This window comes from Paroedura picta, chromosome 13, assembly GCF_049243985.1.
Source record: "Paroedura picta isolate Pp20150507F chromosome 13, Ppicta_v3.0, whole genome shotgun sequence".
NCBI lineage: Eukaryota > Metazoa > Chordata > Lepidosauria > Squamata > Gekkonidae > Paroedura > Paroedura picta.
The window spans coordinates 20,698,950-20,726,049 of record NC_135381.1 but is presented as its reverse complement, the minus strand read 5'-3'; the positions used below and the strand labels follow the sequence as shown (position 1 = coordinate 20,726,049).

The window sequence follows — 27,100 nt, the reverse complement described above, 5'->3', positions numbered from 1 at the left end:
AGGTGCTACTAGATTTAAAATCGACTTGGCCATAGTAAACAAAGTTGAATGAGATTCTGGCAAGACCAGTGGGCAAACATGAGACTCACAGACACATCCTCCATGGGAAACATAAGCAGGTCCCGGAATGGATCACTGTAAATCTGGGCTTTTCTCTGGGAGATGACATTTTCATAGTCCAGGGGTTCAACCACCTTCGTTTTCTCCTGTGGGATAAAAGAAAGGGGGGGGGGAGAAGAAAGAAAGTCAATCCCCTGCAATCTTCACAACCAGGCCATGAGCTTCATCTTGAATTACTGGAAACAAATGACACATCTCCCTCCCACACCATATAGCCTATGACATTCCATACAGTTTAAGTAGCCAAGAAACGGAGCTATGGATCAAGACAAGTTTTGCTCTCTTCTAAGAATTTACTAGCTGATATCAGGCAATCCAGAGACTCTTGTGGCGCAGAGTGGTAAGGCAGCAGAAATGTTGTCTGAAAGTTCTGCCCATGAGGTTGGGAGTTCAATCCCAGCAGCCGGCTCAAGGTTGACTCAGCCTTCCATCCTTCCGAGGTCGGTAAAATGAGTACCCAGCTTGCTGGGGGGTAAACGGTAATGACTGGGGAAGGCACTGGCAAACCACCCCGTATTGAGTCTGCCATGAAAACGCTAGAGGGCATCACCCCAAGGGTCAGACATGACTCGGTGCTTGCACAGGGGATACCTTTACCTTTTACCTATCAGGCAATCCACATTTCTGTATCTACATTATGGGGATTAGAGTACTGGTCTATCTTACAAGTCTGTTGTAAGGATAATGGTGAGCCAATTAATTTGAAGCACTCCTTCAATAGCTATGACTTAACTTTATGCCAATGTTATGACTTTATGCCAAACTTCCCTGGATCCAAGGCATTTAAAGGAACTGGCGCCATCTATAGGCCATGATTTAGCATGCTAAATTTGGAAGAAATCTGAGGGGGCTACAAGGAGTTCGCTCTTCTTGATCTGGCCCAATGAAAAAGGTGGAAAAGACATCTGAAAGAAGTATTATGGGGAAGTTCAGAAGTTCAGCCATCAAGCAACCCCATGTGATTTGTGTTCCAACTCTAGCGGCTGCCTTGTGATGGGCAAGCCTCTTTAATGACATAGCTGTAACTATGAAGCCAAAATACACTAACAAAACAAGAACACATAAGTCATGCTCGTATCTCTTTGAAGCTCTGGACTTGCATAAGAGGGCACACTGATTTAAAGAACAAAAAAAAATCAATCTCAGCTTCTACAGCTACCTGCAAAAATCAAAGTTAAGGGGGGGGGGACTGTGGCTTATTAGTGGAGCAGCTGCAATGCATGCAGAATATCCCAGGTCCCCCCCCCCCTCCCCAACCCCGCAAAGGTGTGGTTAGGAAATACCTTTATCTGCTGAGATCACAAAGTGAAACTGACAGCCCTATTGGCACACCTCCCATTTAACCTGCTCAGATCAGGAAGTTACCAATCCCCCGCCCCATTTCCTCCGCCCAAGGGATTGAATAGCAGGAAGAAAAAATGGCCTTCCCACACTCTAGATCAGGAGCCGCCGTGTTTTAGAACCCATGGTCTCCCTTGTAATTCTGACACAGTGTTGTGGATGCAGCTACAAAACCAATGTTGCATCTTACCTTTATTCTCACAGTGAAGACCTTTGTGCTGTAGAGGCAGCTACAGCCAATTGAAAGCCTTGATGGAGAAAAGTTGCAACTGCCTCCTTCCTAAAAACACTTGGAACCCAGATAGGTGCTCTAAATCAGGGGTAGTCAAACTGCGGCCCTCCAGGTGTCCATGGACTACAATTCCCAGGAGCCCCTGCCAGGGTTCTGTAATGATCCTGGAAAGGTTTCCTCAATGGGTGGGACTTAATTACTCTTTTAGATATTTTTTCAAATTTATTCGGTGATATGATCATATATGGTCATGTTGACCCACCCACCCCGCCCCCAGTGGTCAATGATGGGCCTGGCGGGGTGGGAAGAAGAGGAACCCTGGCTGTGCATGTACACAGCTGTGCTTCCCAACCACATTCTGCACTATCCTGCCACTTCTGGGGTTTCTCAAAGCCTGAAGAAATTTCAGGAGTTTCTTAGTGGTAAAAAAGTTGAGAAAGGGTGCTCTAAGGTTTGTAACCATCCATAGCTCACAGTCCTGATACTTAGAGGGGGCGGGGAAACAAATCTGCATACAGCTATCAGGAAGCACTCCCTGGCAAAAATCAATCTAGGTTGCTTTTATGTACAAAAAGCAAAAAAAAAGGTCTTTTGACACAATTACTAGACAGAGACACAAGATTTGAACTGAGCTTCATGCCCGGGTCTCTCCACTCTGGTACAAAATGCACATGCTTGGAATTCTTAGGGAAAATTAATCTGCAGAAAGGAAAGGATTTGCCAGCAAATTTAAAGCCCCGCTGTTATGAGAGACTCTTCTGGGCTATTGCAACACCCTTGACCCTGTTTTCTAGATCTCTTTGCTAAGGAGGAAGTTGTCACTTGCTTACAGTATAAACATCCTTGAATACTCAATTCTCCATAAACCAAATGAGTTTATATTTGGATTAAGGCAGGGAATTATAAACCAGAAAGAAAGTGAAAAAAAAAAACCATTTCAAAAGTAAACTGAGGAAATCCAAATAGAATTCTAAATGACTTTGGACAGCCTATACAAGGCACTGTTGAAAATGTATACATTTTAAAATGTACAGTTGCCCTTTAATCTACATATTAAAGTATAGAATCACAGAGTTGGAAGGGACCTCCAGGGTCACCTAGTCCAACCTGTTCTCATGATGGCTAGCAGGGGCTTAAAAAAGCATTAACCTATAATAGTATGTCCAAGGCCCTCCATATTTTGTCACTCATTTGTTTGTTTATTATATTTCTACACTGCCCTCCCAATATGGCTCAGGAACCAAGAAAAGTAATCCAAAATCTGGCTCTACATATGAAGCTGCCTTCATCCTACTGGAAGCAGCTCTCCAAGGTCTCAGGCAGATGAAGGTTCTTCCAAACACTGCTTACCAGGGACTGACCATTAGATAACTTACCGTGATATGGTCCTTCTCGAGACCAGGAGGATGTCTTGGTGGGTGTTTCCCGCCACCAACTGGGAGAAAGGACTAAATTCTTTTAAACTTCCTGTCCTGCCTCCAGTCTGGCTATCAAGCCTCCCTTAATTAACTTGAAAAAACAACCTTAATAACCATAACAAAACTTCTGTCAACTGACTATCATTTCTCCCCAATAGAACTTACTTCCTATATTAAGGTGGAGCTCCAATGTCTCCTTGAACACAAACCGATATTCTTGAGTACAGAACTACTAGAGAGAAGGGAGGAGTGAGACATCCTCCAGGTCTCAAGGAGAAGGACCATATCACGGTAAGTTATCCAATGGTCATTCTCCCTTGAGTTCCAGGAGGACTTCTCATTGGGACATACAAAAGCAATCCCAAATAACAAGGGAGGGAACTCTTCTAGTCATCTGGAATTACGTGTTGCAGAACACACCTACCAAAGGCCGTCTCTGCTGCATCCAATGAATGTATTTTGTAATGCCTGATAAAGGTCGAAATATTGGACCAGATCGCTGCTTTGCAGATTTGAGCAGCAGAAACCCTCTTTGCCATAGTGGCATTAGTGGCAGAACTCCTGATGGAGTGAGCTGTAATTCCCTGTGGAATAGGAATGCCCTGAGACCTATATGCTTCAATAATGCAAGTCTTAAGGGCTCTACTAATGGATGGGTTGGACACGCATTGCCCCAACCTAGGAGGTGTGACATTAATGAACACAGAGTCAGAAATCCTGATCTGTTCAGTACGTATGAGGAAAGCCTTAAGTGACCGTCGAACATCTGTGTTGTGCGAAAGGTATTCCTTTGGATGAGATGGATTGGCAAAATTACTTTCTGACTATTGTGAAATGGAGAATCCACCTTATATGGAGAATCCACATTATATATATATAATGTTTATACTGTGGTTATACTGTGGTTTATCTTCTTAGACTCAAGGTGGGGATTCCTGTTGGCCTGCATGGGGAGACACACTCCTGAGACCTTCTAAAGGGCTCCCAAATTAATCCTCTGACCTACGGTTGAGCCTCTAGTCGCAAGCAAAGGTCATTTTGCAAAGGCATCAAGAGAGCCTGGAAACATGGCATGCATAAAAGAAGTGAAAAAAGCTGCAGGACAGTTCATAGATAGAGCTGGAGCCAGGGGCTCAGCACAGAAGGAACTGCATGGCAAAACCCTCCCTCCTCAAAATGAAAGAACCAGAGCCACTAAAACAAGAAGCGGAACAGTTTCCCTGCCACCCATTTTGCACTTCAAAGAGCTGTGGAAATTTAAAAGTTCCCCATGGGCACGCCTACACTACACACTTAAACCAGTTTACTGTGACAACATTCCCCGTGGCCCCCTAGTAGCTTAAACACTACGGATTACCACCAGAGAACTGGAGAATTCCCAACACAAAGCGACAACTGTATATAATGAGGTGCGGAACACGAGGATGGATTCCTGACAGAATTCAAGACTGTTTTGTTCAGAATTTCGTTTTGGGGAGTAGGAAAGAGGGTTCTGGAGTTGGCATGGAGGGTACCTGCTTTTACTGCACAGCTTCCCAGCCCTCATGTTGGCTTAAGAGAGATATCCAGACTAGAGCGATCCGTCCCCCTGAAGGAAATGGTTGCTTTGAAGGGTGGGCTCCACTAGATCATTGCGGAGCTCCTACATTCTCACCTTCCCCAGACTTCACCCACAGGAATTTCCCAACGTGGAAACCCCCTAGCAAAGCTGCAGGTCTGGCCGAATAAGATGCTGACTGGTCTGGAGAAAAAAAAATGACCTGTGCTTTAAATGAAGGCTTAATAGGTTGTTCTCAACCTGTGGTCCTCTAGATGTTCATGACTACAATTCCCATGAACCCCTGCCAGCAAACGCTGGCAGGGGTTCATGGGAATTGTAGTCCATGAACATCTGGAGGATCACAGGTTGGGGGTGATATTATTTGCCACTATATACATTGAAAAACATCAGCCGTCCATTTTTGACACATGAAGCCTCTATTAAAGAAAGAATATCTCTCTCCATTCTAGTTGGCAACTCTTTGGTGTTGGCACCTGAGAACTGCCCTATATTTCTTCCACTGTGGCATGAGCTGAGCTGAGCACATCCTGTTGGTCACAGTATAAAAATTATGCTCCAAAGAACAAGAACAACGGAAGCAGAGGATACCATATGGCACTGCCCTAACACAGCAAAAAGGAAGTGATTTAATGCTGAAATGATCAACTATGTCTTCATGATTAAATTTCATCAACCTTGCACCATTTTTTTAAGTCACAGCTTTTCTACTCAAGGGTGGGGGAGGGAATGTGCTTTTAGCTTTTCCCAAAAAAGCTTTTTAGCATATTAGATGCCTCATTAAGGCACTAATGACTGCAGACAGAATTGCAGGAAGGCATATCACTGTACGCACTTGGGTAAAAGTAGGATTCCCTCTCCAACTGTGACTTCTTAATCCACAAAGGTAATTTCATCGTGTATTACTGGAAGGCTCGTGTGAAGTCATTAAGATGAACATCAGCCCTTTCAATTAGCTCTTCACGCCTCTATTAGGCAAAAACATCTAATCATTTGTAATATAAAAGAACATGGAGAAGCAGGTGTGAATGGCAGAGGGGACATGATAGCCCTCTAAGTATTTGAAAGGTTGTCACTTGGAGGAGGGCAGGATGCTGGTTCTGTTGGCTGTAAAGGACACGCAGTAATGGGTTTAAACTACAATGATATAGGCTAGATATCAGGAAAAAATTTTTCACAGTCAGAGTAGTTCAGCAGTGGAATAGGCTGCCTAAGGAGGTGGTGAGCTCCCCCTCACTGTCAGTCTTCAAGCAAAGGTTGGATACACACTTTTCTTGGATGCTTTAGGAAGCTTAGGGCTGATCTTGCGTTGAGCAGGGGGTTGGACTAGATAGCCTGTATGGCCCCTTCCAACTCTATGATTCTGTGATTCTATCTTACATGGTGATTAAGATACCCTGCCCCAAGTGATATGAATCTGCAATCATTTCTTAAAATCTGTCCCACTTACCTAAGTGGGTTTTGTTTTGAATTGTTTGTGTCACAGTTGTTTGTCTTATTAGGAATTTGGGCCAATACCAAGGATTGGCATTATGGTGAATCTGCCAAGACTTGGGCTACCCTCTGCCACTAGAAATAAATTCACCACAGTGGCCCAAGAAATATTATTGTTAGAAGGTACCTGACTTTCGTATGAAGCTTTTGGCCTTGCCAGCTTAAACAAGGGTGAAAGATTCATATGCCAGCCCCTCCTTCAGAAAGCGGTAGATGTGCGTCCTCACAATGTGGTGGTATAGAGGTTAACAAGGCTGTAGCCCACCCAAATCTGGAGTTAACTCCATTGGATATTTCACTACTTTAAAAAAAGAGAATTTAAGTCGATTTAACCATGTGATGCTTTTATGTACTATGAGTTGTTCTGAATGGCCCTCAGGCAGAAGCGCAGAACATACATTTTAGAAATAAATGTATACCTTTCAGTACCATGCAGCGATTACAGCCTCCAATAGAGAGAGAGAGAGAGAAGAATTTAAGCTTGCAGGCCCATGACTCAACATTAGCAGCTCATCCTTATCCAGGAAGAGAGCACAACCCTGGTTTCTGCTCCCAGACGTAGCTGGCTTCTCAATTTAGTGCTTTTAAGTTGCTAGCAGGAAAGCAATTTGTTCCTGGCTCTCTCCACTCAGACAAAGCTCCAGATGTGCTCTCTCTCTCTCTCTCTCTCTCTCTCTCTCTCCCTCTCTCTCTCTCTATTCCCCCTCCCCATCTCCTTATGAAAGCAGCAACAGGCCTGGCCAGAAAATGGGTTAGTTGGAACAGCTGAAACCTTTCCATCACCGAGGCACTCTGGGAAAGGTCTACCTCATCTTTGGACAATTGTCTGCAAAGGATTCTTTGCAAAGCCTCTACTTGGCTGCTGGCATAGCGACTCAAGACTGGGTTGAGCAGCCTCCTAGATTCCCAATACAAAAAACAAAGTGAACAAAAAAGGCTTGCAGAACACCAAGGGGCTTTGTGCAGCTCCAGCAATAACCAAGAGAAAGAGTCTGGGAACCATGTTGTGTTTTTTAAACAAGGATCTCCAAAATTTTAACCCAGATACACACAACAGTTGGCTCCTTTAATTGCACTCAGCAAAGTGTTTGTCTGAATGCAGGAGTCGTGCTTCCTATTTTTTTTTTTAATCACAATTTCACAACTCAGAGTCGGCAATCTGATATGCAGCTAATCATTGGTGGCGTCCTTAACTGATATGCAGCTAACTTATATCCTAACTGATATGCAGCAACCTGATATGCAGCTAATCATTGGTGGAGTCCTTACCTTATAAACATACATGTTTCTTACACCCTTAGTATATACATATTTAAGGAATACCTGAAGAGGCAATCCCCCTAGAGCAGTGTTTCATGTGCCCCAATAACAGACTGCTAGAGCTAGAACAGTGGTTCCCAAACTTTTTGGGCTGCCACCCCCTTGGTTCCCAGGCCACATCCCTAGTACTCTCTCTCTCTCTCTCACACACACACACACACACACACAAACACACAAATACACACCTCTTTCCTGGTGTTAGGTCTACTGCAAATTCAAAACACACTATATTGCCTACACTTCTTTTTTTGGTTGTTGTGCAGCGGCCATATTTTAGTCTGGAAAGAAATATATGGGTTCTTTGTAAAAGTCATTTGTAAAAGCCACTTTGGATCCTTATTGGAGAGAAAGACAGATGGGGAAAGAAAGAGAAGCAAGAAATGGAGAATCCTATGGACAAGAGCAAGTAGAAGCGGGCTCCCAAAGATGGAGAGTTTTCAGGAAGAATGCCAATCCTGGCTTAAGACATTTCTGGAGATTTGGGGTGGAGCCTGGGAAGGGGAGAGTCTGAGGAGCGAAGGAGCTCAGCAGGAATAGGATCCCATCTAGCCCACCTTTGAAGCCGTCATGTCCTTCAGGAAGCTAAGCAGGGTTGGCCGTGGTCATCACTGGGATGGGAGACCACCAAGGGAGTCCAGGGTCACTACTATCCAGAGGCAAGCAATGGCAAGCCACCTTGGAATGTCTCTCACTAGGAAAACGCAGCTGCAGCACAAAGAGTCAGATTGCTGCTCCCCTACTATCCCCAAATTCCTCACCATCACCCCACTGCCCCAAATTCCTCAGTGCCCCCCTGGATCCTTCCACCGCCTGCAGGGAGGGCATATCGTCCCCTATGCTAGAATGACTCAAACAAAACTCTGCCCCCATTGGGAAGTGGGGCACATACTCTCCTGCAGAGGAAAGGAACAGTACAAATTTACCTACTCATGACAGAACAACTCTCTAGAATGTCTGAGCTCTTGAATTCAGAACAAGTTGGGAACACTGATTCCCACACTCTAATGCCCCAGTTAATTGTCTTCTGGCTAATGTCTTCAGCCATGAGATAGCACTGTCAATAGAACCCATCTTGAAAAGTTGCCAGATGCTTGCTATAAACCAGGAGAAACATCCAAGGAGCCAGTGCCTCAGTCTGCAGCTTTCTGTCTTATGAAAAGCCAGGCCCAAGAAGTTGCTTCCTGCCATCAGAACAATATCCCACATGGTCTTTGTATACATCCACCAGCTTTTAATGACTTGGCACCTGCACGGTCCTTTTAAGGGGCAGCTTATAGCATTTTAATGCCCCAAGAAGCATTGTGTTCCACCCTGGCTGGATCTAAGGCAAACTCCAGATCCAGCCGGATTTGGCAGAGGGCCCTGCTAATTTAGTCGCTCAGATAGCTTTGGGTGTCAGAGTGGCCCTGGCCCTTTCCCTAAGCACACCACAGAAATCTGCTTTGGTCAGAAACCAGGCTTGGTAGGAGAGAAACCAGGGTGTAGTCTGCACGGGGCTTTTTACCCACCCCCAGTTCAAATGAATCCTTCCTGTCTACACTGAATTCGATTTCCACTTTGATTTGGGGCGCTTTATATTTTCCCTCTGCAACAAGCATGATTGATCCAGAGTGACCCTACCTTTCCCCCACGATATCCAGAAGTGGAAATAACCCTCGATATTTGATAAACCGGCACCAGGAAGTGTGCAGCTTCATGCTTTGTGCAAACTGGGAGCAAAGCATTGGCCAGGGCGTCAGTTCAGAGGCTTCCAGGTTCCCAGGTTGCAAGGCTTCCCTCCCTGTCTTAAAGTGACTGCACAGGTCATATATATGCTCTGCATTGGGTCCCTTTGAAGACCTGCACAGCTACATTCTGGATCAGGTGAAATTTCCAGAACAGTTTCAAGGGCAGCCTTGCATAGAGCAAGCTACAGCAATCTAGCCTGGAAATGGCTATTGCATAGATCACAGTGGCTAGATTGGGTGCCGACAGACAGCATACAAGTTGTCATATCTAGCAGACAAAAGCACTTAGGAGCTTCTCCCAGACTTAAATGTGGGCACACAGAGTGAGTAATAAACACACAAAGCTGCCTTATATGGAGTCAGACATCTGGCCCACCCCAACTTAATTTTGTCTTGCTTGACTGGCAGAGACTATCCAGGAGCTAGGGAACAGATAAACCTTTCCCAATACCAGCTACTCAGGATTCTTTCACTGAAGCTGCTTTTGCATGCAAAGCATATACTCTACCACCGAGCCAGAGCATATGATCCTCTCGCTCAGCATAATCTAGTCTTACCAGTAGATATCCCATGCAGGAAAAAAAATCCTTCAACTGGAAAAGCCAAGGATGGATCAGATCTTTTGCATGACAAACATCATATTCGCAGAACTTCAAATGTTACCAAAGGAGGATGTACCTGCATTTTAGGAATTCTGAGGAAGACAGCTATGACTAGAGAATTTTGTAGACACTTTCTCCCTCTCCATCCCACAAGACAGAGGAATTAGAGGCAGGGAGAAAATGAGCAAACAAGAATGCTGGAACTGAAAGACCCAGGTTCAGATCCCTCACTCTACCTTGGAAGCTTGCTCGTTGACCTTGGGTCAGTCACTCTTTCTCAACCTAACAGATTACAGAGGGCTCTTGAAAAGTGAATTCGAAGCGTGGAGAACAACAAAAATTGCTTTGGGTCCGCCACTGGGGGAAAAAGCAGGGTATATATGTATAAATAAACAAGTTTGTAAACATGGATGTGGTAGAAGCCAAAGGACCCTCTTTGGCAGGGGCTTCTGGGAATTGTAGTCCATGGACATCTGGAGGGCCGCAGACTACCCCTGCTCTAATGCTTTTGCCACAAAGGAAAGCGAAAACAAGAGCTTTCCCCAAGGAAGGAAAAACTCATCCCTTGAGAAGCCTTAGAGGGAGGTGGGGGAGGGAGAATCTCTCCCTCTCAGAAAATTAACGAATTAACTACTTGTTCAGAGAAAGAGAGCTAATTTATCACTTGTTGAGAGAAAGAGTCTTGAAAATGGCTGCCTGGTCAGTCTGCCTTGCACCTGAGCACCATAATTGAAAGACAGCCAAATTAAAATCCTGAAACAGGATTCAAAAGTCTTAGCCTCTTATGCAGCATCAAACTTTTCTCTTAAGGCGTTTAGTGCTTCCCCCTCTTCTCTTTCGCCAGATGGCACCCAGAGACTTAATTGAAAGTGGAGAAGGAATCTAATGATAGCAATTAAGTTACTAAAGGGTTCCTCTCTCGATGCAGGGGGGAGAGTCATTTACCAGCCCCCCACCAGTACCGATTGCCAGTGGGAAAGCCACTGAAATAGGTTATCAAGTGTGACTGGATCCTGCCTGCCTGCCTTCTCATGAGCACAGGGTGACTTACGTTATCTTCACATCAATCCACAGCAGCTGATATGAACATATAAAGCTCCCTTATACTGAGCCAGACTATTGGTCTGCCTACCTCTCTCTTATCTACTCCAACAGCTCCTCAGGCTGTCAGGCAGGTTTCCCACAAGAGATCTTTAAATGGAAGTGCCAGAGACTGAGCCTGGGATCTTTGACACAAAAGTAGAAGCTAAGCCACCGAACCTCAGTTGAGAGTCAGAGAGCCTGCCCAACTTACTGCATTTACTTAAATATTTGTTAAATATTTGTGCCCTACTTGGCATCCTGAAGGAATCCAAAGCAGCTTATATTAACACCAGCAATGAAAAATAGAAGATAGAATATAAATAAATCAAGCAACCAAACAACTAACTACATCATAGATTCAGTATCTAGTTCATCCAAAGACTCAAGGCTGCAAGCCATGAGCTAAGAGCCTTTGGCTCTTGCAGTTTCAACCTAGGGGGCTTGTGCTTCTGGCTACACCCAGATCTTATGTCTGCAGCAGGAAGGGAAAGTAAACTCTCAACAAGACGATAGAGGTAGCAAAGATGTTCCACCCAATCTTTCCCTTCCTGCTCCAGTGAGCGTCATGTCCTAGAGCAGTAGTTCTCAACCTTCCTAATGCCACAACTCTTTAATACAGTTCCTCATGTTGTGGTGACCCCCAACCATAAAATCATGCAAGTGTTCTTTCATTAATGCTCGGCATGGTCAGTGGCAAAAGGAAACGTGGTCGCCAAAGGATCCGCTGGCTCAACACGATCCAAGCCAATACAGGGATGACCATGGACCAACTGAAAGAGGCGGTCATTGACAGAGACGTGTGGCGAAGACTTTCCTATAGAATCGCCAAGGGTCGGACACGACAATGGATAACATCATAATCTTTCACAGAAATTAAACCAAAACTGACCAATGGCGTGAAGATCCATGGTTCATGATTGTAAATAATCCCCCCCCCCCGGGGTTTCTCAGTTCAGTTCTGCCTCTTGTCCGCCGAGCTGCTCCGCCACCTGGAGCGCCTGGCAAGAGACTACGCTGCGCCGGAAGCACTGCTAAAGCAGCTGGTTGCCGAGCGTGGGCGCCTGCAGGAAGAGCGGCAACAGTGGCAGCGCCCCCCCCCCCAAGCTGTTCACCCTGCCGCGACCCCTGTGAAAGGGTTGTTCGACCCCCAAAGGGGTCCCGACCCCCAGGTTGAGAACCACTGGCCTAGAGGCACTGTGAACCTGGAAATGTTTACTTCTTTGCTTTCACTGCATCAGCCAATATACTGCCACCAGGTATCTTGGTATCTACTGATTCCTAAGTCTTTACTTTTATTGTCTCTGGAACTGGAGCTGTGATGCCTTTATGGAAAAAAATTGCTGACAAAAACTTCTTGAATATATTCTGATTTGGATGACAGTCGTAACATGAATCAGACAGAAGAAATATCTAAAACATCGGCTGGTCTGTTTATGAATCAGCTACCATGATGGATGTTGAGGTATGCGAAGGCTACACCTTGAATTTCAGATCCTTCTGTCCTGGTTGGTGAAATTACGTAAGAACCATATCAAAGAGTCAATGATACCTATCAGATATCAGTCACTGATTCAGGGGGCCTTCCTTTGGGCCACTCAAAGAGGCCATCATCCATCCACTACTTAAAGAACTATCCCTAGAGAAAAGTATATGGTTCATTATTGTCATGTCTCCAATCTGCCCTTTCTTGACTAGGTGATGGAAAGATCAGTGGAGGGCCAACTCTAGATTCAGGAAGACACTGCAATAGGACTGTTGAATGTACTAATGTTGTGTCTCATCTGTTGCGGTGTGTTTTTACCTTGATCTCACTGCATTATATATCTACTTCTGTAATAACACAGCTTGTTTTATACTTATGCCTTGTTTCATATTTCTGTAATCCCAGTCCTATTACATTGTTTATTATGTGTCTCCTCATTCTATTGATAGTACTGCATACATTATGTCACACACCCTGAATTTCATTGAGACTAGAAATGTAATAAATAAGTTCAGAGAGCGCATGCATACATGGAAAGAGCAACCTGCAACGGCTGCCTCAGGAAGCAGGAATGCTCTTTGTCCCCCTCCAAGTTGGAATCTCAACAGAAACTCTCTCAGCTGCTCACTGCACTGAAAGAAAACATCACCAAGAGAGAAGAAAAGCATTTCATGAGAAACTGGCAAAAGGTCAGGAACAACCCTGAGAAAACAACAGACGCCATTAGGAGCATCAGCAGGAGCCAGGGAAAGAGACAGGCAAGGGGAACGGCTTCTCTTCCCGCCAAAGCTGGTAGTCTGAGAGAGGCACCTCAAGTCATCATGATCATTCCAACTCTCACATCTACTAAAAACTCTGGGAAGTTTCTGTCACGCTCCAAGAACCAGTTTGACCAGAGACAAGGAGGGAGCATGTGCCCATCACACCTTCTTCTGCCCTCTCTCCAGCCTCCACAGTAGGCATCAGGAGAAGAAGAGCTGAGTTTATTGTAATAACCCACTTTTCACTACTCAAAGAAGTCCAAAAGTGGCTTACAAACACATTTCCCATCCTTTCCCTACAACAAGACATCCTGTGAGGTAGGGCTTGAGAGAGCTCTGTGAGAACGGCCCTTAAGAGAACAGTTACTAGCCCAAGGCCATGCAGCTGGCTGAATATGTTGGAGTGGGGAACCAAACCTCAGCTGAATCTGCACGGAGCTTTGATTCCAATCCCAGGTCAATTCAATCCCTGCCATCTACACTGAATGCGATTTCCATTTTGATTTTGGGCAATTTAAATTTTCCCTTTGCAACAAGCATTATTGATCCAGAGTGACCCACCTTTCCCCCGTGATATCCTGGAGTGGACATAACCCTTGATATTTGAAAAATCAGCATGAGTAAGTGTGCAGCTGTCTGCTTTCCCCAAAATAACTTGCTGCCGAGCCTCCAATGCTGTAGAAAAGCCCTGATTGGCCAGCATGGTAGTTCAAAGGCTTCTCTCAGCAGAGAGTTGCCTCCTGGATTTATTGCCCTTCCTCTGCTGTCTCCAATCCTCTCCCCCCCCGCCACTTCAAGAAAAGAAAAAAAGAGGTTCCTGCTGCGCTTGGCTCCCCCCCCTTCTAAGCTTCCTTAATCACGTGCAGAACACTTTTCTGTGTCAATGGGGCAGATAGAGGAAGACGGAAGTTCAAATCAATCTGAATTCAGCAGGATCCACAACAGAATAAACAAAGTGTGTGCAGAATCAGCCCTAGTTCTCCAAATAAGAGGTTGCTGCTTTTAGCCACTACACCACACTGGTGTAATAAGCAACTAGCGGTCCAGAGGCAAAATATGCCCGCACTACTGCCTGCATTCCAAAGGCCCTTACTGTTATCATCCACCTGAATCACTTTCTCCCAAGCTGAGAACCTGACAAAAGACTCCTCAATCTGCTCGCAGGGTGCACAGCAAGTGAGAAGTCTCCACTTATGTACCCACACATTTTGTTGATGGGGTTTTCAGCCATCCAGTCATGGCTGCCCAGGACCATCCTCTGCCCTAAAAGTCCACATTGGAAGCACAGAATTAAGGGCAAGCTCTCCCACAGCTTCTATGGCTGATCACAGGGGGAGGAAGGAGTTATGGCTGATCACCAGGGGTAGTCAACCTGTGGTCCTCCAGATGTCCATGGACTACAATTCCCATGAGCCCCTGCCAGCGTTTGCTGGCAGGGGCTCATGGGAATTGTAGTCCATGAACATCTGGAGGACCACAGGTTGACTACCCCTGCTCTACACAATACATCAGTTCACACAGGAGCCAGAATGCTGGCCTCCCTCAGCCCTTGTTCAATTCAAAACATTATTATAAATGGATTGCTGGCCAGGCTGCAAAGAGGAAGAAGCCAGGAAAAGATGAATTTGTGTCTAAGGATGAAAAAAAATCGTTATTGTAATGGGAGACTGTTTCTCTGACATTTCACAAGGGAGTGTGACAAAAGCCTGCACATTGACTGTCAAATGCCAGGCAGGGAATTCATTCTCCACTCAGCTGACGTTATTCCGGCTTTGCACTTTCCAACCACAAGAATTGCAGAAGCATCTTGCTTCTTTATCAGGGCCAAGTTTGTTGCTGACGTTTCTGCTCCTGTGGTTGCTCACGATTTCTAAGCAGCACATTCGGTTGAAGAGGAAGCCACAGCTGTTTGGGCTGCACAGAGAGATCTGGAGGAGGGGTATTGAGGACTCTTCCCCTCTTAAGGGTTTTTGGTTTCGGAACAAAGGTAAGGAAGAGAAAGAAGTGAGGTGAGAGATACAAGCAACTCCCTGAAGTAGGCAATTTCTCTCCCCTCCCCCCCAAAAGAACCAAAACAGTCTTTCCAACATCATTCTGCTTTTCCTCCAGACCTTCCTCTAGGGCAGGGGTAGTCAAACTACGGCCCTCCAGGTGTCCATGGACTACAATTCCCATGAGCCCCTGCCAGCAATGCTCATGGGAATTGTAGTCCATGGACATCTGGAGGGCCGCAGTTTGACTACCCCTGCTCTAGGGAGGGGCTGTAGCTCAATGACAGAGCACACACCTTAAATGAAGAAGATCTCAGAAGATATTGGGCAAAGCCCCTGCTATGTTTTGAGATCCCAAAGAGCTGTTGCCCATTTGACCACACTGCGGTAAAGGGACGAACACTCTGCCTCAACATAGGCATTCAACTTCTTATGGGAGTGGCCACAGCTAAGTATTAGAGCACACACTCAGCAAGCAGATACCAGGCAGTCTGATATGTCCCAACACTAAGCCCAACTGTACCCAGGAATGTTTCGCACTTGGATGGAGACAGATGGGGCCAGCAGCAAATGGTGGGGTGGGAGACACTGATCATTGACATAGACAGTTATATTTCTCCTGTGTTTTTGTGAATAACAACTGAATTCCAGGGGACTGACTGGCTGTTTTGCCAAATTATCATATGGCTGTATTTGGATATGTGACACAGTTTACTAATTTAACGGAATTAACTTTTGCTTTATATTCCCACTGTCATGATGGAAGTTCATAGTCTGAGGAAGAGTGCTTGCACATGAAATCTCACGCCTGGAATAAATCTTTGTTGGTCTTAAAGGTGCTAATGCACTCTGATTTTGTTGTGCTACTTCAGACCAACACGGCTACTCATTTGAATGAACCCAGCCCTGATCAAGTATAATCAAGTATGAGGGGATGATGCCAAATGCCCCTAAGACCAAACATAACTGACAGTTGCTGAGGAGGAAAAATATTACCCAGTAGCCCTCTTTGGGGACTATACCATTCTAGACTACAAGTTGGGAATTTTTAAAAACTGTTCTCCTGAGTAAAAATGACATCCTATTCATGAAGAAAACTAGCTCACCAGGGACACAGGTTCTGGACTAGTCCTGACATTAATGTGTCAATGGTCAAGATCCAGGGAGTATTTCTCATGCTACAAAAACATGATTCCCCCACCCACAGACTTAGGTGACAGTTTCAGAAGGGCAGTACGGTGTGATTTTAATTGCTCTGCAGATAACAATTTGTATTCTACATCCTCCTCTCATTTCTAGTGCATCTACAAAACACCATCAACAAGCCCTTATTTATGAAATGCATTGCTTATCGGAAGTCAATTTCTCAGCAAATGGTCTGGTCTGTTCACAGATAACAAGCAGACAGACTCTTGGGAACCACAGAGGGGCTCTGCAAGACTGCAGATTAAAAAGAAGGAATTTCACAGATAATTCAAACTGGTCCAGGACCACTGCAACCAGAGTCCATTGCATACACAATGGAAAATGCACTTTTAATGTGCTTTTGCACCTGCATTTTCCTCTGTGAAAAAGGGAAATCTACTTCCCATAAAAGTCAAAAAATACTCCTCAGAGCACAACCTGAAGATTTCCCATTGGGAGGGGGGGGGTCCATTTTGATCCAGCACAAATCCAAGTAGTATGTTCTAGGATTTGTGCTGGACCAAAATGGACACACCCAGTATGTTCTAGCTTATAGTTCTCTTGTATGTACTACCAGTCCCTTGATTCCTACCATTTTAGTCTTATTTTAAACAACTGAAGAAGAAGAAGAAGAAGAAGAAGAAGAAGAAGAAGAAGAAGAAGAAGAAGAAGAAGAAGAGTTGGTTCTTGTATGCCGCTTTTCCCTACCCAAAGGAGGCTCAAAGCGGCTTACAGTTGCCTTCCCATTCCTCTCCCCACAACAGACACCCTGTGGGGTGGGTGAGGCTGAGAGAGCCCTGATATCACTGCTCGGTCAGAACAGTTTTATCAGTGCTGTGATGAGCCCAAGGTCACCCAGCTGGTTGCATGTGGGGGAGCGCAGAATCGAACCCGGCATGTCAGATTAGAAGTCCGCACTCCTAACCACTACACCAAACTGGCTCTCATGCATCCTAGCACAAGCGCAAACTGCATCCTAGCACAAGGTAAAAATTCTCCATTGAGACTTTAGAACAATTCCGCTATTAGCATGATAAATACAATTATTAATCACTTAGCATGTGTAATTTGCAAGGTGATCTGTAATCTTTATGTTTAACAGCCCGGGCAGGTAGGCTGTGATGATGCTCCTTTTACAGGTATGCAATGAACTAACATGCTTTGTTCATCCATGCACGGCCATTTCCTGAGCAATGGTGGATTCCTGTGGACTTCTGTAGCCTGCTGTCATCGGCCAGGGGTGGGTAGAGGGAAGGAAATAGTTTAGATCAGGGGTAGTCAACCTGTGGTCCTCCAGATGTCCATGGACTACCATTCCCATTTGCTGGCAGGGGCTCATAGGAATTGTAGTCCATGGACATCTGGAGGACCACAAGTTGACTACCCGTGGTTTAGATATTCCACCATTATTGTTAATGTGAGTTGTTTTGGTGGTTTTATGTGGTTTTATGGATTTTTATTGTAATGGTCCTTGTTTTGAATCACCATGAGCCAATTGTTCAGGAGTGGCAGTCAACAAATATAAGAACAAACAAACAAACAAACAAATAAGTGACAGCAAGTAGCCCAGGAGGCTATAGAGGTAATAAGTAAGAACTCAAATCCAGGTTCCAAACTGGTTCATTCAACGCTGCAAGGAGTTAAGTGTATTTTAATTTATGTGTTTTAATTATGTTGTTGTGTTCGTTATCATTTGATAAACTGATCTAAGCATTGTGAACAGGAAGGATATATATTTTAATTAATTAATAGAGCATAAATTCCACTACCTTCTTTGTGGCTTAACTTCACACGAGGTTTAAGTCAAGGTGTTTTGATTAAGAGAGCAATCCTAAGCAAGTCTACAAGGTCTATTCATTGGGGCTTCCTCCCAGGAAAGTGTTTTTAGGATTGCACTTAACAGCCTTCAGTTTGTCACAAGTTGAGACAATGACTACAACTGACCCATTTGATGCCCTGGAGTGAGTAAGCAGAAGACACTCTGCACATATTCATAGGTATTCACAAGACACCAGATTTTCTGAAATGAACATGGTAGCCCCAGAGAAACAGGTTTAATCTGCTGGCTTTCCTGCTCCTTCCCAGTTTTACAACTGTAAAAATACACTAAAATGCAGCAATATACGCTCCCCCTCCCCCCACACACACTTTTGGGATCTTTCTAGGAAATAATTTTCCTTTTCCTGCTCCTGGCATTTTTGCTTTTCCACTCCAATTTCCCTTGCAGAATAAAATCTGCTTATAGTGAAAGAAGAGCACAGAAAGCTACGAGAACACACATGCCTGAGACACAGGCCTTGGCTCATGCTGCTCTACCAAAGCACAAGCAATGTTGGCTTCTTTTGAAAACTACTGTTCCTACACAGAGAATAAAAATTCTGTGGCACAGAAGGGGAGCCGGTCCTCCCTAACAGATACAAAATCAATCAAGCATTGCACGGCAGATTCAGTAGAACAAAGACCATCCTCCTTCTGCTGTTATGTAGCTTTTATCTGCTCTGTAGTTAATTCACATGGACAAAGCATCACACAGCACGTTAATTTGCAGCCATTTCTTCAGTATGGTGGAGTGCTAATGGGAGTGTCTGAAGCAACACAGAGAAGAACTGAGGCTACTATCGCATATCCTGAGTAGTTGTGGTTGCACTTTCTAACGTTTTTCTGTCCTCAGGGTGGCAATGGCAGGCCTGAAACCTCAGAAGCTGGAGTCCACAGCAATTTCATGTCACGACGTGAACCACATTGTTCTAGGGACAGGCTGTCTATAGCATGAGTGGTCAACCTGTGATCCTCCAGATGTTCATGGACTACAATTCTCATGAGCCCCTGCCAGCGTTTGCTGGCAGGGGCTCATGAGAACTGTAGTCCATGAACATCTGGAGGACCACAGGTTGACTACCCCTGGTCTATAGGATATCCTCACTGCAAGAATAGTCCGTTTTAGCCCAGGAGAGATTCCTGCCAGCTGAGGGCACTGGCTCAGTCCTGTCTTATTTCCCAGATGTTAGCTATTTCTTCAAACCATAACTGCCTATTGGCCTGCAGAAAAATACAGCCCCAGCCCTGCAGAATCTGACTTCTCACTCATAACAAACAAATGAACCTGCTGAGTCCCAGCATCTCGGCAACTCCCCAGAATCTCCCTTTGGAGATCTTCCTTGTATGTGGAGATGGCTGTCTTCTGTGGACAGCGGTGGGGGATGTGGGCCCAAGGCTGCCAGGGACTTCAGTGAGGTGCAAGATCATAAGATCCACCGTCCAAAGCCTCCGTTTTCTCCAGGAGAAATGATGTATGAAGTCTGGAGATCAACTGTGAATCCTCGGGTCCTGCCTGGAAGATGGCATCCTTAGTAACCGGCCAGGCCACAGAGCAGCCTTAGTCCATACAGATCTCAGAAGCGACTCCCCTTTAGCCGTGCAAGCGAGGGCTACAATCCCAGGCTGCTGCGACAAGGAAGGCAGCAGAAGCCCCCCGCCAGGGCTCCAGCCAGGCCTGCAAAGATGGGCTGAGCCTCCGAGCAGGCAGGAAGCGGCTTCTTCCTTCCCGGGGCTCTGGGTGGGGCCTTCCTTCCCCTTCTAGGGCCAGAGGGGCGGCCGGGGGTGGGAGGCGGCGCTGCTCATCCCGGAGCCCCTCACCGCCGCGTCGGGCCGGCCAAGCGCCGCCATCCCCCTGGAGGCGCGTGCGCCCCCTCTCCCCGCCGCCCACCTGCTCTCCGTCCCCTTCTCCGCCTGGACGCCCATTGTCTGCGCCGGGGCCGCCTGTGGCCACGTGCGGAGCGCCCGCCGCGCCCGGGCACCTCACCTGCGCCGCCGAGCCGCGCACGGCCTCCGAGACGCTCTGACGGAGCTCGGCCGCCGTGCCGGGCTTGCTGAGCCGCTTGGTGAACTTGCGCACTTCGGCCATGGCTGCCTCCGGGGGCTCCTGCTGCTGCTGCTGCTGCTCTGGCAGCCGGGCGCCGCTTCGCTTCGCCGCGCCTCGCCTGCCTCCCTCCCGCGGGCGGAACCCAGCCAGGCGGCGAGGGGAGGAGCGGCGGGAGGGCCGGGCCAAGCCAGGCAGAGCGCGCCGGCCAACACGGCTCCCGGCCCGGGCAGCAGCAGCAGCAGCCGTCGAGACGCGCGGAGCAGGGGGAGGTGGCGCAGCGGCGCAGCACCTGCCAGGGCACTTGCCTCCCTCCTCCTCCTCCTCCTCCCGGGCGCCCCAGCCTCCCCGCCCGCCCGGGCTGGCTGGCTGGCTGGCTGCTCGGAAGCTCCTGGCGGACCGCCCCAGCCCTGCACGAAGCCAAGGGCGGGAAGGCAGGCTGGACAGATCCCTCTTGCATTGCGTGGAGACAGACGCTTGGCAGTAGCATCCTCTGCCCTCCGCCGCTGTAGCCCCAGCATCAGCAGCCTGGGAAGTAGGCCAGGCTGAGAGTGGGGGGCTGGGCCAGGGTCACCCACCGCTGAGAAGGAATGCAGTCTTGGGGCTCTCCCCAGCCCTCTTCCCTCTTATGCTGGTGGGTTGGCGAAGCTGGAGTGGTCCCTGCTGGGGTTTAGAGGCCTGAGTGGCCCTTGGATGAAGATCTGACCTGTCTTTTGCAAGCCAAAATAGCAAAGAGGCAGGACTCTGTGGGCCCGGATGTGCAGATTCCTACTTATAGCTCATTTCATTCTGCACCAGGTTTCGTATTTTGCTCAATATGATCCTGTCACACCCATTCTAAAAGATAATGTGTACAATCTTGTTTGGAATGAGCTCCACTCTCCTCCTTTTCTGTTGTATATATAAATCCAGCTGGTGGATCTGTAGTCCAATATATCTGAAGAATAGAGCACTGACACATGAAGCTTTGTGGTGGAATACATTGAATTAGTCTTCAAGATGACGCTGGATTTGTTTTGTTCTCTAGAACTGTGATTTAGCTCTACACCAGGCTGATACAGAAGCATGCAAGCCTGTCCTTATTAAGAAACTATTTTCCCCACTTTCATTTTCGTAAGCCACCCTGGGAGTTTTTAGGGGTGGGCGTGGCATAAAAGTGTTTTAAATAAATCTCAGTACAGTTGTAAAGGGGGAGAATTTTAGATTCACAGCAACTGGAGGGGCTGTATGCACTATTGATAAAAGGTTGTTTATGAGGCTCGTAGCAGGCCTCAGTCCACAATGGCACAATCTTGTCAGAGCTCAGAAGAGAAGCAGCATAGCTACTCGGATGGCAGTAGACCAAGGAAGATTGCCTGCTGTGCAGAGCAAAGCAATGGCAAACAACTACTCATCTTTTGCCTTGAAAGCTCCATAAGGCGGAATTTTATGGGATCACCATGGGTCAGTTGCAACTCAAAGGCATGCTTTACATCAAGGGTAGTCAAACTGCGGCCCTCCAGATGTCCATGGACTACAATTCCCATGAGCCCCTGCCAGCAACCACAATTCCCATGAGCTTTACATCTTTACAAAGCCTGACAAATCTGCAGCACCATTTGTGGCTATTTGAGAAGCCAATGAGGCAGTACAGAATCCAAATCATGGCAACCATTATTTAGCAAATAACTGTTCAAAACTGGAATGACAACAAGTCTACTCTGCATGGAAGCCAAGCAAAAAATATATTTAACACACAAAGGAAAAACAACAGCCAAACTTTTTTTCAATGTGACCAGTTTTTAATGATACAGCTTTTGTCCTCTCAAACTAGAGAAACCATCAACAACATTTTGTGGGTTCCAACGCCCCAAAATGTTGTTTCATTGGTACATTATATGAATATTTACAAAAACTTTTTAAATTCAGTTAGCTCTAAACAAAACAAACGTAACATTTTAAACTACAATGCTTAAAAAAATATGTAAACAGTTTATTTTACATTGTTGTAAAATACAAGAATTGTTTCTAACGCAGCTTAATTATTTTGTTTTAAGGTGAGCATAATCCAGTGCCCGTGAATAAGGAATGAGAGACTCTTTCATAGAAATATTGTGCTCCAGTGTGCAAAAGAAATTATATATTAAGAAAAGAATCTAGTCCACAATAATTAGAAGACAACAAAAAAGAAATCCACATTATAAAACATTGATACACAGCTGCTGCTGGCCCATCAGGGGTTGGGAGTGGGGGTGGGAAAACACTTCACAGAATGTAAAAGATCCAGCCAAGGGACTTTAGCTCCATTAAACACAAATTCCAAAAAGAGCCGTTTCATCGGGAGTGGGATTTGGGGAGAGACCTCATTTGCTGTCATAAACCAGCTTAGCTTTCTTAGCAAACCATCCGATTCCTGGCTTCCCTTCCTGGGCATTGCTCAATAAATTAAAATGTTTGCCTGTATTCAGGTTAGTGCATGTCACCCCCAAAAGGCACATACATGTCTGTGAATCTCCTTGCCATTTTCTTGCACAGTCTGGCACATGGCAGCCATCGATCAGAGAAAGAATTATTCAGAAAAACAGAATGCTGACAAGTGGATTGGCAACGTCACATGACCATGTCCCTTTCTACTCTACAAGCCAGGGAAGTCAATAGTTCAGAATGCTGCTATGAGAGGTCTTTAGTAGAGCAGCTTTAAAACTGAAGGTTTTTGTTGCTGTTGTTCTTTTTAAAAAGTCAGCCTCCAACACCGTATTATGCTTTGCTTCACTGATCACATGATTCACACTCAGGTACCGTTATCATGATACTTTTCAAGTTACCAAAGATTTTAAGATACATTTTTCTTTTTGTTGATGAAGACTTTGATGGCTCCGGTAAAATCAGCTGAAAGAAGCACTTCTGTGTGATCCGTCTTCAAAGCTCCTTAAAATTGCAGAAGAAACTCGTTTTAGCAAGTAGTCAAGAATAACTCAGGTTAAGAATGAACTGATCGTACAAGATCTTGTTGTCAGCAGGGTGGATAAGTCATAGATATGCACATGCTGTAATTTAGGTTAAAGGAGGGAAAAAAGGTTTATTTATGGAAGGACATACTGTGATAGTGCAGAGAGAGATAGGATAGTGTCTTTCTACATGGCTACCTAAAGGAGAAGCTTCCGAGAAGAAGCAGGAAATTGCCCTGAGAGTAGCAATCTAGAGACAGAGAAAAACAACCTTAAAAGGTAGAAAGGTCCTGAACCCTCTGACCTATCTGTCTTCTTGCTGCCCCCTTCAGGGTCTTCTTCTCTTCTTAACTTTGTTCATCAGACATTGCCTATTCCAACACTATTCTCAACATTTTCCCAAACGGCTAGGTCCAGGTGTGATCCCCTGTGCCATCCTAGGTAGCTACAAGCTCACCAATGCACAGCAGCTAGAAAGAATAATCAAAAGCAAGCAAGAATCCAGTATGGAAAAGTGTCATCCATCCAGGGGAACAGCACGGAAGCAGTGTACACACATGTCCTCAGTTCACTCAGCATTTCAAGGTCTTCCAATCCTTCCTCCTTATCTTCTGAGCCAAATCTGACAAGTCTTATGTGTACCATCAATGGGGAATCAACATCCATTGGGGTTATGAAATAGGGGAGGTGGGGAGAGAGATTAAACCAAAATAACAGGTTGGGAAAGGATCCAGAGATATGAGGACTGGTATGGAGAAATTCTGTTTGCATCATTCCCATATGGTCGGTCCTTCCTCCTTTCTAAACATTCTCAGAGAAAACACAGACAGCCCTGCTAGATCAAACAACACATCTACTTTGTTTCAGCTTGGTGTTTCTCAGGGTCTGACCTGGGTTTCTCAGTGTCTGACCCTTCGAGTTAATCCCCATTGCCCACAACTGATGTTCAGAGGTATACCTGCCTCTAAACATGGCAAACCACATGTAGAAAGTGTTTCAAGGACTATGCAGCTGGATTTTAGAAAACAGATATGAGGAGAACAGCAGATTCGTACTGCTAAAGGAAGGAACTGCTTGGAAATCTTTAATGACTGAGATGCATGAGGAATGTTTAACTTGGGATACATTAACATTCAGAATCCTTCATTTGCTTATTTAGATCCTAGTTTTCATTCACAGTTGATGTGTCCAAAGCAGTTTACTACATCTATTAAATCAAGTTAATTTACTCCAGGGCTCCTATCCTACTATATGAATCCAAGTCCCAAATTTAAGTCCTAGCTGATAGTCTCCCAGAAAGTGCCAGCCAATACCTACCGGAAGGGATGGTGTCAGCTGTTTCCAAATCATTGCTTTTGTTTTCGGGTTCTTGTTTTTCAGATATTTCTGCCGATACCATCAAACTGGGATTGGGGGCAAAAATTGCTGACGTGACAACTGCATTATGTGCTATGAAAAAGAGAGGGTGCGAGTCAGACAATGCAAAAATATAAAACAATATTCATTTGCCAGAGATGCAGACGCAACCAGCAGATTGTGGGTTTTTACAGCAGTCCTTATCAGAAATGTTTGAAAGTTCATAGTGATCTGGTCTGAGAACGCTGGTTTTGAACTCCGGAAAAGTCTCATCCCATATTTCCATGGAATGGAATATTTTAAGAACTATAATTCACAGGTCAATCACAACAGGTTGATTTTTGGCCCTGGTGTCAGCCTGGCGGAAGGAGCTGCTGATGAAGACCTCAGCCCTTACGGAACAGTTTTGAAGGGCCTGCTCTCCCACCAGGCCTTCAGTTGAGGCCAAGGTGGCACTTTTGCCATCTGAAAGAGCCCCCTGCCTAATCCCTTGCCCAGGCTTTCACCTGAGCCAGTCTAAGTCAGGGTGAGTATCAGCACTTCCAACTGCTGTGACTTCACACCCAAGGGGATACTTATTTGATGGAGTGAACAAGTAGGATTTTACACAGATCAACTGTTAGGATTTTAACATTTTTATTGTATGAGATTTATCCCCTTTTGTTGTAAGCCACCCTGAGACCTTTTCAGAGAGGCGTGGCTCAGAAGGAACCAGTGACTTGAGCTAGTTGCTCCTCTTCCATTCCAGAGACTACTTGTGCCTTCCAAAAAGCATTACAAATTACACTGCTCTTACAAAAAATATTCAATTTTATAACAAAGCCAGGAAGCCTTTAAGAATAAGCATTTTTTTAAAAGGTAAACTAGGGTTCTGGCAGAAACCAGACATGCAAACCAGCCAAATGCCTATGGAGATTAAGTTTCTCCAAGTGATCAGACAAGGAAGTTTATAACCAAAACTGGGTTGGTTGGTTTTCCTAATCTGCATGACACTAAAGGAGGTAGGAGAAATGCAGGAAAGTGGAGAAACACATTTTGGAATGCTTCCCTAAGTGAAAAAAAAAACTTCCTGTAATTTTTTGTTAAAAGCAAAGAAAGAACTCTCTCCCTGCTGTTTTAGCTTTTTTTTAGCAGCGAGCTATAAGGGTTTTCTCCCCTTTTTTGATAAGAATGCTGAAAAACCAGTGCTTCCCACTGGCAGAAATGGTACAGTCCATCCCAGGATTTCAGGATCCCACCACTTCATTCTACTGCAAGAGCTGACCACACTGACAACAGGTATGCAGGGTGGATGGGTACTAAAAAATTCTGTAGGCTAGAAGATTTCATGGGTTTATTTGAAAGAATGAAAGCCTCTGTAACCTGCAAGGCTTTAGGCCCAGATTTGCTGATCTCGAGTAGCATAATCATCATCATGATCATCATCTTTATTTTTCTAACCCACCCTTCCCACAGGGCTCAGGGTGGGTAACACCAATTCATAAAACACCCTGTATTTTGAAATCATAATTTACATTAAAAACATTTGAAAACTAACCCATCCACCTCTAGCTTTATTGCTAACAACAGCCCACAAGTCTCGTGGTTTCACTTCTAGAGTGAAAAAACGGGTTGAGGCTGTATTCACTATGGGGTTTTAATTCTGCCACTTGTGCACACAAAGATTACAATTCCTAATCCTCTGCCAGCCAGAGAGGACAACTTTCCTTTGCACCACGCAAGATGGTGCACACACAACAACACATCAAGCCAACAGCATCTCCACCACTGGGGGGAGGGTCTTCACCTTTGACACCTTCCCAGAAGTCATTCCGGTCCCGCCTTACAGATGTAAACTTGCTCAGGTCATGGTAGGTGCTCCAGATGTAGACATATTTATCCTCTGATCCACTAACAATGTATGTGAAGTCATGGCTGAAAGTAGAGAAGAAAAAACAGTTCATTTTCAACCCATTTCTGTCTTCCCATAACTACTTTGCCACAGAATCATAGAATAATAGAGTTGGAAGGGACCTCATGGGTCATCTAGTCCAACCCCCTGAACTATGCAGGACACTCACATCCCAATCGCTCATCTACTGTAACCTGCCACCCCTTTACTTTCACAGAAACAGCCTCTCCGTCAGATGGCTATCTAGCCTCTGTTTAAAAATGTCCAAAGATGGAGAACCCACCACCTCCTGAGGAAGCCTGTTCCACTGAGAAACTGTCAGGAACTTCTTCCGAATGTTTAGATGGAATTTCTTTTGAATTAATTTCATTCCATTCATTCTGATCTGTCCCTCTCGGGCAAGAGAGAACAATTCTGCTCCATCCTCCATTTAAATACTTGAAGATGGTCATCAGATCCTCTCTCAGTCGTCTCCTCTCTAGGCTAAACAGACCAAACTCCCCCAACCTTTCCTCATAAGATTTGGTCTCCAAACCCCTCACCATCTTTGTTGCCCTCCTCTGGAAACGCTCCAGTTTGTCAACATCCCTCAACTGAGAGATGCTTGTCCTTTGAGCTGAGTGAGGATTTCAATCCAGGTCTTCTCAAACCATGCCTGACACAATATCCACTATAGAGGCGTATAAAATGGAGCCCCTACAAAATGGAGCCCTTCTACCAGGCTTTTGGAGAGGGCCAATGAAGCAATCCCA

The 27,100-nt window shown here is 45.5% G+C and overlaps 2 protein-coding genes across 6 annotated transcripts in view; both read right to left on the bottom strand.

The window, feature by feature from the left end:
• Positions 1–20,427, bottom strand: part of DOCK11 (dedicator of cytokinesis 11) — a 100,439-nt gene extending 80,012 nt beyond the window's left edge. The window contains exons 1-2 of one of the 3 annotated variants that reach the window (XM_077309414.1): positions 20,118–20,427; positions 90–206 (exon numbers count right to left, since the gene is read on the bottom strand). In XM_077309414.1, coding sequence (XP_077165529.1) covers positions 90–206; positions 20,118–20,219 — 219 coding nt within the window. In that variant the 5' untranslated portion in view covers positions 20,220–20,427. The remainder of the gene's footprint in view (positions 1–89; positions 207–20,117) is intronic. The other 2 variants (XM_077309413.1, XM_077309412.1) reach the window with 2 other exon arrangements.
• A 1,506-nt stretch (positions 20,428–21,933) lies between these two features.
• Positions 21,934–27,100, bottom strand: part of WDR44 (WD repeat domain 44) — a 39,047-nt gene continuing 33,880 nt past the window's right edge. For all 3 annotated transcript variants that reach the window (XM_077307579.1, XM_077307580.1, XM_077307578.1), the window contains exons 18-20: positions 26,244–26,371; positions 24,419–24,550; positions 21,934–23,081 (exon numbers count right to left, since the gene is read on the bottom strand). In XM_077307579.1, the coding sequence (XP_077163694.1) occupies positions 22,987–23,081; positions 24,419–24,550; positions 26,244–26,371 (355 nt within the window). In that variant the 3' untranslated portion in view covers positions 21,934–22,986. The remainder of the gene's footprint in view (positions 23,082–24,418; positions 24,551–26,243; positions 26,372–27,100) is intronic.